Below are 13,370 nucleotides of genomic sequence, written 5' to 3'. Positions count from 1 at the left end.
GAAATATATCTGGTTATTTACAAACCCTATTTAATTTTCTCTTGACAACCATTCTAGAGGAATGTTCCTTGTTGTATAAAGGAATATTCATGATTTCTCTCTCAACATGTGTTCATGAATATTTGACTTCCTAATCAGAGAAAGTTATTTGCCTTCATTAACTTTCACAATAGCATTTGTGGTTAAGAAAACTTTGTTAACTCCATCACCTTTTTCAATGAGCACTTTATGCATAGAATTCTGATACTTTAATTATTTTCTCTATTTCTCCACATAGCAAGGTCAACTTTATCCTTTCTAGCTGAAAAGAGCTTCAAACCGTATTCACTACTTTTTGATCATTATCTCATACATGAATAGCATAACATTTTTGATTTACAATTTCAATGTTGGAATCCTATCCACAAGATGGTTGAGTACCACATTTTACAAGCACAGCAGGTATAAAATGACAAACTCTTTCTAAAAAAAATTGCCTTTCAACTGTGTGAATCACAACCTACAGCTTTGAATATGACTTTCAAACAAGAATCCAAGGTTCATCTAAAATGTATCCTAAAAATTTTCAGAGTTCACAAGATACTTCTGCTGTATCAAAGTTCTTGTCAATACCTTTTTACAGAAGAAAGTTAAACACACCCAAGTTGATACAATATATATATCATTTATTTTGCAGTTCCGAGCACAGTTTCTAATTTGGAATTGTTATGTCAAATGCTTCCAACTAAAGTGAACAAAAGCCTCAATTTGCTTGCAGATTAAACTGCAATATCTGAAAAAAATTACAGTATTTGCCAAATATATATTTGCATGTTAAGGTAGAATACATTTCATAACATTGTCATTATGCACAAAACACAAATGCTTTAGTACTATAGAAGTACTATGACATCTTTGATTTACAATTTCAATGTTGGAATCCTAAACACAAAAGGGTTGAGTACCACAAAACAATTTCTACGAAGTACTGTAACTTTCATGTTATAGTACTTCTACTATAACATGAAAGTTAAGTTCCTAAAAAACTAATCACACTATAATCAATACATTTTGTGTAAAGTAAATAACATTCCCTAATCCATCAATAAGCAATTCACATAATGGAAGTCTCTGCTTGTGTCATGGGATTTGCTGTAAACAAGGGAACTTCATAAAATGGGTATCAAGATAAGCACGTGCATGCAACATTGAGACTTACATGGTAAAGTTTCTGCCCGGTTTTTCTGGATCATTATGCAGAGTTGTAGCACCAGTTGTGGCGCACTCTCCAGGAAGGTTTCCAGAAGGCGCAGCATATTCACATCTGCATACTCATACATCATGGCCCAGTAAAATCGGCGCTGGTGTTCGTTCTTCCTCCTGCTCTGAATGCCCAAGTACATTGTACGAATATACCTGAAATAAACACAAGATTGAAACACTTCAGAAATATTAGTATTCCAAATTAGGCTAATTGATACATTCGGAATATGTGGGCTTTGGACAGTACTCTACCAAACCTGAATCAGTTATTGATCATGAACATTGTTGGAGGTTAATGGCGGGAATATGGGAGAGCAATGCGTGGAATTCCAATCATTTTTCCTGTCCTGAATGGTTGAGCAGCAGAAGAAAGCCCTGGAAAACATGGTGCCCATACAAAGTGAAGACTACTTGATGCACCATCAATAACTCGCGGAGACGTGAGGCGAGATAGGCTTTTATTAGCTGGAAGAAAGCACTGTCAGCAGCAAGAGACCATCACACAACATCCTGGAGACTGAGGGAGGAGCAGTGCCTCCAATCGCCTTTATACAGGGGTCTGTGGGAGGAGCCACAGGAGCAGTCAGCAGAGGGGCGTGTCCAGACAGGTATATGTAGTTCACCACACTACTTAAATATTACATTTAATAGTACCGTGGTTGTGAACCCACATTTGCAATTTTAACAAAGAGGAAAGAATAGACTTCTTATGTTAGCCCCAGACACTGAGCAGCCTAATCAGTACTCTTAGGGACCACTTAGATAAGATGCATTCATCCTATAACGTCTACAGGCAGTGTCTTTTTATCATTCATCCCTCCCCACTTAAGATCTCTTTCCAGAACAATTCAATGTAGAAAGCACTAAGCATCTCAGACACCATAGTCAATGAACTGTTGAAGAGCCTCAGTTTGGAATTGCATTGTCCAGCAATATTCACATGATTGTTGTTTAAATATTATGGGTGAATTCTCCATTCTGAACCAAAGTTGAACATTTCTAATGCAAGATTAATCATGCAAGTTTTTCTGTGATTAGCCAGTGTTCACTTCTGCCCTATGAAAAAGCATCACATAATTAACTAGTACCCATCCTCACCACCACTTAGACTGCCTACATTTTTGTGGAAAATAATTTACATCAGGCAATTTCTCATAATCATTTGCCATCTCCTAATCAATTATGAAGGTGGTATTTACAAGATGCTGATTGAAGGTATTTCATTAGGTTTCTTGCATCTCATTAAGGTGTGATTAACTTAATGACTCTGCATTTAGCATTTTCAAAGCTTTGTTGAATTCAGATAAATTGAAGCATTTATTAAATGTATTTTAGGAGCAAAGGAACTTAAGAGTCAGGAATAGGTCCTTCATCCCTTTGATTTCCTCCATTCTCCTGTTGCATTGGACATAAACTGCACATCAGCTTCATGGAGTAGATTTGCCTCAAAGTCTTATACAGCAAAACTGTTAGTCAAGAAAGTTTTAATTGTTCAGGATCCAATGCATTTTCAGGAAATGATTTTTCCTCTGCTTTACTTGAAAAAAGTATTCTTGTTCCTAAATGGCTGAGCAATAATTTTTAAGAATACATTCCTCATTCCTGATTTCTCCATCAAAGATAAATTCTTTACATCTACCCTGCCAAATCCTGTAACATTTTAAACATATGTCAAATAAGCCATCACTCTTATCTACACATAGTCTTTGGTAAGAAAGTACGACAGACAATTTATGCAATATTTTCAGTTGATTTGTGCCTGCTCGAGATGGCCTCAGGAAGGTTCTGCATCTTGTCATGAGGAAGTAATGGGGAACAAAGAAATAGCAGATGAACTTAATGGATACTTTGCATCAGTCTTCACCGTGGAAGACACTAGCAGCGTGTCAGGGGCAGGAGTGGATATTGTTGCTATTACAAAGGAAAATGTACTATGCAAACTAAAAGGTCTTAAGGTGGATAAGTCAACTGGACAAGATGGACTACATTCAGGGAGCCAAGAAAAATTGCTGAAGAGATAATAGGTCCCTTAGTCATGATCTTTCAAGAATCACTTGATTCTGGCATGGTACCGGAGGACTGGCAGATTGCAAATGTCACTCCACTCTTTAAGAACAGAGGAAGGCAAAAGAAAGGAAATTATAGGCCAGTTAGCCTAACCTTAGTGGCTGGGTAAGAGATGGAGTCTATTATTAAGGATGAGGATTTGGGGTACTTGGAGACTAATGATAAAATAAGTCAAAGTCAGCATGGTTTCTGTGAAGGGAAATCTTGCCTGACAAATCTGTCGGAGTTCCTTGAGGAAGTAACAAGCAGGTGGACAAAGGAGAGGCAGTGGATGTCATTTACTTGGATTTTCAGAAGGCATTTGATAAGGTGCCACACATGAGGCTGCTTAACAAGATAAAATCCTATGCCGTGACAGGGAAGATACTGGCATGGATCGAGGAATTGCTGACAGGCAGGAGGTAGCGAGTGGGAATAACAGGGCCTCTTCTGTTTGGCAGCCGGTGACTAGTGGTGTTCCTCTGGGTCAGTATTGAGTCCACTACTCTTTGCATTATTTGTCAGTGATTTGGATAATGGAATTGATGGCTTTTAGCAAAGTTAGCGGATGATACAAAGATAGTGGAGAGGTAGGTAGTGCTGAGGAAGCAATGTGGTTGGAGCAGGACTTAGACAAATTAAAAGAATGGACAAAAAAGTGGCAGATGGAATACTGTATGATAACGCATTTTGGTAAGAGTGCTGGTTATTAACTAAATGGGAAAAGTTTCAAACATCAGAGGTGCAGAGGGACTTAGGAGACCTCGTGCAAGACTGCCAGAAGGTTAATTTACAGGTTGAGTCTGTGGTAAAGAACGCAAATGCAATGTTGGCATTTATTTCAAGTGGAATAGAATATAAAAGCAAGGAGATAATGCTGAACCTTAATAAGACACTAGTCAGGCCACTGTATTGTCAACAGTTTTGGACCCCGTAACTCAGAAATAAAGTGTGGTCATTGGAGAGAGTGCCGAGGAGGTTCACGAGGATGATTCCAGGAATGAAGGGGTTAACATAAGAGGAGTGCTTGGCTGCTATGGGCCTGTACCCACTGGAACTTAGGAGAATACAGGGGGATCTCATTGAATCCTACTGAATGTTAAAATGACTAGACAGGGTGGATGTGGAGACGATGTTTCGTATGGTGGGGGTATACAGAACTAGAGGGCACAGCCTCAAAATTGAGGGGTGACCTTTTAGAACAGAGGTAAGGAGGATTTTTTTTTTTAGCCGAAGAGTAGTGAATCTGTGGAATTCTCTGCCACAGACTGCAGTGGAGTCCACGTCCATGGGTATATTTAAGGGAGAAGTTGATCGTTTCCTAATTGGTCAGGGCATCAAAGGATATGGTGAGAAGGCAGGTGTATGAGGTTGAGTGGGATCTGGGATCAGCCATAACGGAATGGCAGAGCTGACTCGATGGGTTGAAATGCCTAATTCTGCTCCTATGTCTGATGATTTTATCATTTTATGGTCATACGTTGTACAGTAAATGTGTGAAATTACACCAAAATCTCATGTGTGAAAGTGTGAAGATTTCTGAGCTGTTGACACATTGGATCTTAAAGCTGTTCACCTTTTCCACATCAATGAGGACTGGTGCATACTCACTGACTTCCCCTTCTTAAATGCCAGAGTAAAACACCACTCAACCCACTCCTGTATGTCTCATCACCATCTGTGATTCTGCTAACAACAGTAACATTTGCATAGAGTGATCACGATGCCATTAACTTCACAGTAAATATGGAAAAAGATAGGTCTCGTCCCACAGGTCGAGATTCTAAATTGGAGAAAGACCATTTTGGATGGTATCAGAAAGGATCCGGTTAGTGTGCATTGAGACAAGCTGTTTTTTGGCAAAGGGCAAAGGTTTACTTAGTAATTGGAAGGCCAGAAGTGAAATTTTGAGAGTACAAAGCTTATATGTCCCTGTCATAATAAAAGATAAAGACAATAGGTTTAGGGAACCTTGGTTTTCAGGAGGTACTGATGCTCTGTTTAAGAAAAAAAAAGGAGGTGCATAGCAGGTATGGGCACTAGGAACAAAAGAGATATTTATGGAGTATAAGAAATGCAAAAGAGATGGGAGAGATCTCAAATGGATCTTCCATTGACTTTTTGCATCTGTGCTTACTCAGGAGATGGACACTGAGTCTACTGAAGTGAGGCAAAGCAGCATTGACTTCATGGATTTATGCAGATTGCATAGGAGGTGTTTGCTGTCTTGAGGCAAATTCGGGTAGGTAATTCCCCAGAGCCTGACAAGGTTTCCCTCGGAAACAAGTGCAAAATTTGCAGGGACCTGAGCAGAGATATTTAAATCATCCTTAGCAACAGGTGAGGTACTGGAGGATTGGAGAATAGTTAATGTTGTTCTGCTGTTTAAGAAATGATCTAAAAATAAACCAGGAGATTATAGGCTGGTGAGCCTGACATCAGTATTGGGAAAGTTATTGGAAGGTATTCTGAGGGACCAGATATTTGAGTATTTGGTTAGACATGGACTAATTAGGGATAGTCAGCATGGCTTTGTGTGTGTGGTAGGTAGTGTCTAACCAATCTCATAAAGTTTTTTGAGGAAGTTACCAGGCAAATTGATGAAGGCAGGACAGTGGATGTTGTCTACATGTGCTTTAGCAAGGCATTTGACAAGGTCCCACATGGGAGGTTGTTGAGAAGGTTCAGTTGTTCAGCATTCAAGAAGAAGTAGTAAATTGGATTAGACATTGGCCTTGTTGGTGAAGCCAGTGAGTGGTAGTAGATGGTTGCCTCTCTAACGGGAGGCCTGTGACTAGTGGAGTGTCATAGTGTTCAGTGCTGGGCCTGTTGCTGTTTGACATCTATATCAATGATCCAGATGATAATGGGGTTAACTTGATCAGCAAAGGGTGTCGTGGAGTAGTGGACAGCGAAGCCTATCAGAGCTTGCAGTGGGAACCATCTGGAAAAATAGGCTAGAAAATGGCAGATGGAAGTTAATGCAGAGAAGTGTGAAGTGTTGCACTTTGGGAGGACCAGCTAGGGTAGGTCTTACATGGTGAGAGGCAGGGCACAGAGGAGTGTGGTAGAAAACACAGATCTGGAATACAGGACCATAATTTATTAAAAGTGGTAGCACAGGTAGACAGGGACATAAAGAAAGCTTCTGGCATGTTGGCTTCATAAACCAAAGTATTGAGTACAGGAGATGGGATGTTGAAGTTGTATAAGACATTGGTGAGGCCTAATTTAGAGTATTGTGTGCAATTTTGGTCACCTACCTACAGAAAAAAATGTAAATAAGGTTGAAAGAGTACAGAGAAAATTCACAAGGATATTGTGGGGTCTGGAGGATCTGAGTCATAAGGAAAGATTGAGTATGTTAGGACTTTATTCCTTGGAATGTAGAAGACTGAAGGGAGATTTGATAGAGATATACAAAATTATGAAGGGTATAGATAGGGTAAGTGCAAGCAGGTTTTTCTACTGTGGTTGGGTGGGATTACAATGAGAGGTCATAGGTTAAGGGTGAAAGGTGAAAAGTTTAAGGGAACATGGGGTAAAATGCCTTCACTCAGAGGGTTGTGTGAGTGTGGAATGAGCTGGCAACACAAATGGTGCATGCAAGCTTGATTTCAATGTTTAGGAGAAGTTTCAATAGGTACATGGATGGCAGGGGTATGGAAAGTTATGGTTCCCTGTGCAGGTTGATTGGAGTAGGCAGTTTAAATGATTCAGCATGAACTAGATAGGCTGAATGGCCTGTTTCCATGCTGTACTTTTCTATAACTCTATGACTCATTGGAAAATTTGTAGATCTGTTGGACATATGCTGTGTCATGTAGTCACAGCAACAGAGCGAGTAGAGCAGGATGTTCCCTAAGGTGTGCCTATGTTGATGGTCATTGAGGAGGAGATTCTTCTGCCTGCTGATCAGCCTGACACTTCTGATCCCAAAGCACTAATCCACCCAGCCAATTTCTGATCTACCTCAGTTCCGAAATCTCCATCACAGGGCACCCAGCACCCATACTCACTGTTCTGAATGACAGGATTTTCACAGGGCAATGCCTACTCATTAGTACATCAAACTTTTCAAACATTGGGCATCAAGGAAAATGTTTGTTGGTCTGCTGATTAAAGTCAGGAAATCCGTGCCTTAGTAAGGCTGGGCCAGCGTGTAGAAGTACTAAGGTAAGGTTGTTGGTGGTTGGGTGTTCTGGGTTCTCGGAATCTCCTTTCGCAGCTGCCATTTGTTCTGTGCGGCACAGCAGAGGTCAGTTCCACATAGCACAGCTCCCTCTTGAACAGATTTCCTCCAGGTCTATCTACTGGGTGCACTGTCTTCCCAGTTTTTAGATGTAAAGTTGAATTTCTTCAGGCTGATTTTAATGTTGTCCTTTGCCCACCAGGGGCTCGCAGACCTACCTTCAACTGAATGACATGACCTATCCATCGGAGTTGTTACCGTGGTGGAGATGCTGTTCATGTTGGCCTCCTCCAGTACACTGGTGTTAGTGCGTCTGTCCTTCCAGCTGATCCTCAAACCTTCTGTAAGGCTCTTTACATTTTTCCTGTTCTCCTGGGCTTTCAGGTATCTACTGTAGGTGATCCATGAGTCTGCTCCATACAATACTGTAGGAAGGCTGGCTGCTCTATAGACCAAAAGTTTTGTTTGAACCCATAGGTTGTGGTCTTCAAAGCCTCTTTTCCTCAATCCTGCATAGGTTCCACTAATACTACTCAGCCGGTGGGTTGATCTCTGAGTCAATGTCTGCTTTTGAGAAGAGAATGCTGCCAAAATTAGGAAAATGCTTTACATTTTCAAGGGGGCTATCGTCAACCTTTATGGAGGGCTGGGTAAAGAGTTGGTTGGGCAGTTGCTGATATGGGTCCTGTCTTTTTCAATAGTCAAAACAAAACCCAGGGCTCTATGTGTCTGGGCAAAGGCGTTCAGGGTACAATGAAGGTCTTCTTCACAGTTGCACTGTGTCAGCTGCATACTGAAGCTCCATGAGAGTGGTGGTACTGACCTTGCTCTTGGCCTTGAACCAGTTGAGTTTGAAAAACCCGTTGTCCATTCTATACACAATTGGGATTTCTTGCAGCAGGTCCTGGCCACTGAGGTGAAATATGTCAGCAATAAAAAAAAATCCCTTGATAGCATATGCCAGAGAGCTTGGCAAACTGCTGTACCGAATGCTGTTGTCAAATCCATGAAACCCAAGTACAGACAGTCCCCGGGTTATGAACGAGTTCCGTTCTCCCGTCTTTAACTCAGATTTGTACTAAGTCGGAACAAGTACATTCGGTATTATTTAGCGTTAGTTAGTCAAATGTTTGTCTTAGTATATAGTATATATTTTACCCTACTATGCATATAAAACACTTAAGAAACGTACGTATTTCAATCATTAAGCCACTGCGTTGCTAAGTAATAATTGTAGCTTTCATTGGGGCAGGGCCTTTCACATGCTCCATTATTCTCACTTTATCCTTTACCTGTATCCTTTAAAGTTGTTCCGATCGTTGACCGACTGTAACCTAAAGCTTTTCCAATGACCGATGGCATTTCACTTCTTTCCAATCACTTTATTTTTTCCATTTTATTTTCAATAGCGATCATTTTACGTGAACAGAACAGAAAACTGTGGATTTTATGTTCTATCGCTGAGCAGCAGTGAACCGTCTGATTGGCCTGTCAGAGTTCTCTTTAGGAACTAGTTGACATGATCAGCATTTCTGATCTGGCTTCTGGCTATTGTTCAGGATCTCACTTAATAAAAAAAATACAGCAGCAGCCGTGGGCGGCAGGTCTTGTGCTGCTCCGGGTCCTAAAATCCACCTGCACTGAGACAGGTTAAATGGGACGTTGCTGACTGGAAAAGGGCGGGGAGGGGGGGGTGGTGGTGTCAGGGTGAATCTTGCTAAGAAATATTTAAGCCAAGTCCAAAGTTACCCACTCAGCACAGTGTTAACGGCAATGACTTAAAGTGGAGGACGGCATCGTGATCGGACTTAAAATGGCGGACAGCGTTCTCCTCCCTCCGTTTGTAAGTATGAGTTGTCTGTAAGTCAGACGTTCGTAACTCGGGGACTGCCTGTACAAGGGTTGCCTTTGTTCACAGCAGGTTGTACAGGAGCCTAAAGTCCCACACACAATGTCTTAGGAACAGCTTACTCCCCTCTGCCATCAGATTTCTGAATGGTCCATGATCCCATGAGCAGTTCCTCACTATTCTTCTTTTGCACTATTTAGTTATTCTTTTAATTGTAGTGTTTCTATGTCTTGCACTGTATTGCTTGCCACAAATCAACAAATTTCATGACATGTGTCAGTGATAATGAATCTGATTCTGCTTCTGGTTTGTATTCAATAGCTCGTCCTGGTCCACCCAGCCAGGAAAGCACACCAGCATCTTTACTTCATCCGGAGACTTTTGTATGTACCCACTGATATACACTACAGAAAGCATCCTATCTGTATGGCAACTGCTTCAAAAAGGATAGCAATCATACTAGTGCCTCAGCGACTGTCACCCATTAGCATTCACATTTACTGTAACGAGGTGCTGTGAGAAGTTTGGCATGGGCAGTGTAAACTTCTGCCTGAGGGAGAACCTGAACCCTTTGCAATTCATTACCACCGTAACAGACCTACGGCAGGCACAATCTCACAGGGTCTTCAGTCAGTTTCAGAGCACCTAGATAAGCACAAATTTGTCACGCTGCTGTCTATCAATTACAGCTCCATATTCAGTACCATCACCAGCAAACCCCTCCGCCCCCAGTACTAATCATCAAGCTTCAGACCCTGGGCCTCTACTTCTCTCTGCAAGTAGATCCTCAATTTCTTTACTGAAAAACCACCGTCAGTGTGTATCAGTCATAACATCTCCACTTAGCTGACAATCAACAAAAGGCCATCTCAAGGATGTATGCTTAGCCCATTGCCTTACTCTGCATCGTGACAGTGCAGCTAAGCACAGCTGAAGCGCCCTCTATGGATTCACAGATGACATCTCGGTTGTTGGTAGGATCTCAGATGACGATGGGAGTGAATGAGATTGATTGGTTAAGCAGTGTTGTGACTACAACCTTGCATTCAATGTCAGAACAACCAAGGAGTTGATTGTGGAAAGCAAAGTTGGGAGTACACACTCCAGTCAGCGGTGGAAAGGGTGAGCAGCCTGAAGCTCCCGAGCACTAGCATCTCAGGGGATCTATCTTGCGCACCAATCACAAAGTCGGCAGTCCAGTGGTTCTACTTCATTAGAAGTTTGGGGAGATTTAGTATGTAACCAAAGACTCTTTACAAATTTCTATAGCTGTAGAGTGGAGAGCATTTTGACTGGTTGGATCACAGCCTGGTATAGAGGCTCCAATGCATAGGATTACAAAAGGTGCAAACAGCTTCATCACGGACATAACCCCCTCCCCTACGGCACCACTGAGCACCTCTTCAAGAGGTAGTGGTTCTGGAAGTAGACCATCACCAAGAACCTTCACCACCTGGGACATGTCCTCTTCTCATCACTACTGTCAGGGAGGAGGTACAGCAGCCTGAAGACCTTCCCAATGATTCAAAAGTAGCTTCTTCCTTTCTGCCATCAGAGTTTTCAATGATCCATGAACCCATGAACAATACCTTATTATTATTATTATTATTGTTGTCCATACATGGCCTCCTCTACTGCCATGATGAGGCCAAACTCAGGTTGGAGGAGCAACACCTCCTATACCGTCTGGGTAGTCTCCAGCCCCTTGGTATGAACATCGAATTCTTCAACTTCTGGTAATTCCCTCCCTCTCCCTTCCCCCATCCCACTTTCACTCCTCCTCCTCTTCCAGCTGCCTATCACCTCTCTCATGATTCTGCCTTCTTCTACTACCCATAGTGCTTTCCCCTTTCATTCCTTCTTCACCTCTCCGGCCAATCCCCTCCCTGCTTCCCCTCCCCCACCCCTTGATCTTTCCTCTGATTGGTTTTTCACCTGGCACCTTCCACCCTCTCCCCACCTTCTTTATAGGGCCCCGCCCCCTCCTTCTTCAGTCCTGACGAAGGATCTCAGCCTGAAACATTGACTGCTCGTTTCAACAGATGCTGCCCGACCTGCTGAGTTCATCCAGCTTTTTTGTACATCTTGATTTGACCACAGCATCTGCAGTGTACTTTGTGTTTACTATACCTTATTATTAGCTTTTGCCTGCACCATGTTTATTTTTGAAATTCATAGTAATTTTATACCTTTACACTGCACTGATGCTGCAGACCAACACATTTCATGTCTTGCAAGACTGTGATAATTCATCTGACTCTGATTTTGATTTGGATTTGCCCAAGAATGCAGGAACCTGCAGAAAACTGTGGACACACTGTTCAGTGATAACAGGTTTGGTGCATGTCACCTAATTCTGGAATGCTTCATTTTCAACATTTATCCCATATCCCCACATGACCAACCTCTCATTTGAATTGCCATTTGAAACATTGACTGCATTTGCTTGCCTAGGCCACACCAGCAGCAACTCAAATTTTCAGCCTCTACTGCAAAGAAAGACAAGGACTACAAGTGGGGTGCGAAGCACAGCATTACTTGCAGATTACCCTCCCATTTACACATCATCCCAATTTAGAAAAGCATCCTTCACCGGGGGAGGGTGTGTCTCCAGCGTTTAAAGAAGGTAATTTACCACCACTTTCCCAAATAGTTCGGGTTGTCCGCTTTTACAAGATGCATGAATGAGCTCACATTGACAAGCTAGCCTCACTTGTCTGCAGTCTTCAGTTTCAATAAAATTGTGCAGGTAATCAATTGAAATACTACTTCAATATATTTTGCATTTACTTGTATGTTGGTGGTTGAAGTAATTAGATTCATTCTAACCCTATTCAGTTAGTAGTTTCTGCTCCAGGATACTGAGACAGATCTTTGTATTAATGATGGTTCTTTGTTAATTATTGACAATTTTATTTCACGCGTGAGTTAACGCACTGTTCCGCGTGTGAAAGATGTAACGCGTTACTAACAATAGAATAAATTTGACATACCATTACTTCAAGGGAACCAATGACAACGGTGGGCTGAGATGACGGTGTGATGGTGGAATCTAGGATCTCTTCTGGCATTTAGAGCATTGAAACAACGAACGAATCAGCTGATTGAGTGTCTAAGATACAGGAATCTACTTGGAGTACACAAACTGCTTTCTCCATGGATTTGCAAAAGCAGATGGAGTTCTCAATGGGGATAATTGAAGGGTGTAATCCTTTTTGTTGACTTACTAGCCAAAACTTTTCAGTCGCCAAATATCTAAGTGAGGCCAATGACAGCATACTTTTCATTGATATAGACAGACATATTTTCTAAAAGTAGCGCTGTATTTAAAGAAGAGGTAAGAAAATTAAAATATGACAAAACATGATACATTTCAATTCTCTTGTCATTTTTAAAATGCATTTTATCAACTGAGTATTTTCAGTTAATTAATTAATATTCTTATTTATTTAGGTGCATGCATAGTCCTTTAGAGTAATTAATATGGCATGCATTGCAAAAGTAATTACTACATGGAAATCCCCCCAATTACATCTGCTGATCTCATTGGGATAACTAAAGCCACTTTGTCTCTTTGCTCTGTGATCTTTGCCACAGTGCAGCAATGGAAAATAAATTATGCCCCACATCTGGAAGACAGGTTGATGGCTAATTGCCATACTTACTTCAGCAGCTAATGTCAATAGCCCCACTAATAGGTCTTTATCAAACTGCGCGTAGAGATATACTATTTACTTCCATTGGGACGCGCAGCCCTAGAAAATGGTATGTTAATCTCTATCTCAGAAATCCCAACCCTCCGGTACTAATGAATGGAACAGAGGTGCCCATAGTCTGTCTGCACTCCAGCTTAACAAAAAGATAGGAGTAAATTCATTAGACCAATAAATTCATCTGTACATCAATAGCATTAAACCCACAAGACATGGGGATCCAATGTGTGTTCATGCAGCGCACCTGGGAAGTGGCATTCAGTTTTGACTGTAAACAATATCTTGTCTGTATGCGGTCTTTTTTTTAAGTTTGGTGCTGATTGAGTAG

General features: G+C 41.4%; 1 protein-coding gene across 2 annotated transcripts in view; it reads right to left on the bottom strand.

Annotated features, from left to right (window-relative positions):
- Window positions 1–13,370, bottom strand: part of xkr6b (XK, Kell blood group complex subunit-related family, member 6b) — a 461,182-nt gene that overhangs the window by 57,226 nt on the left and 390,586 nt on the right. Inside the window, exon 2 of one of the 2 annotated variants that reach the window (XM_073057169.1) lies at window positions 1,199–1,395. In XM_073057169.1, coding sequence (XP_072913270.1) covers window positions 1,199–1,395 — 197 coding nt within the window. Of the gene's footprint in view, window positions 1–1,198; window positions 1,421–13,370 lie in introns of both variants that reach the window. The other variant, XM_073057170.1, reaches the window with a different exon arrangement.

The sequence above is a fragment of the Hemitrygon akajei genome, chromosome 9 (assembly GCF_048418815.1).
Source record: "Hemitrygon akajei chromosome 9, sHemAka1.3, whole genome shotgun sequence".
Lineage (NCBI taxonomy): Eukaryota > Metazoa > Chordata > Chondrichthyes > Myliobatiformes > Dasyatidae > Hemitrygon > Hemitrygon akajei.
Note: the sequence above shows the minus strand (reverse complement) of the source record. Positions and strands in the feature narration are given on the sequence as shown.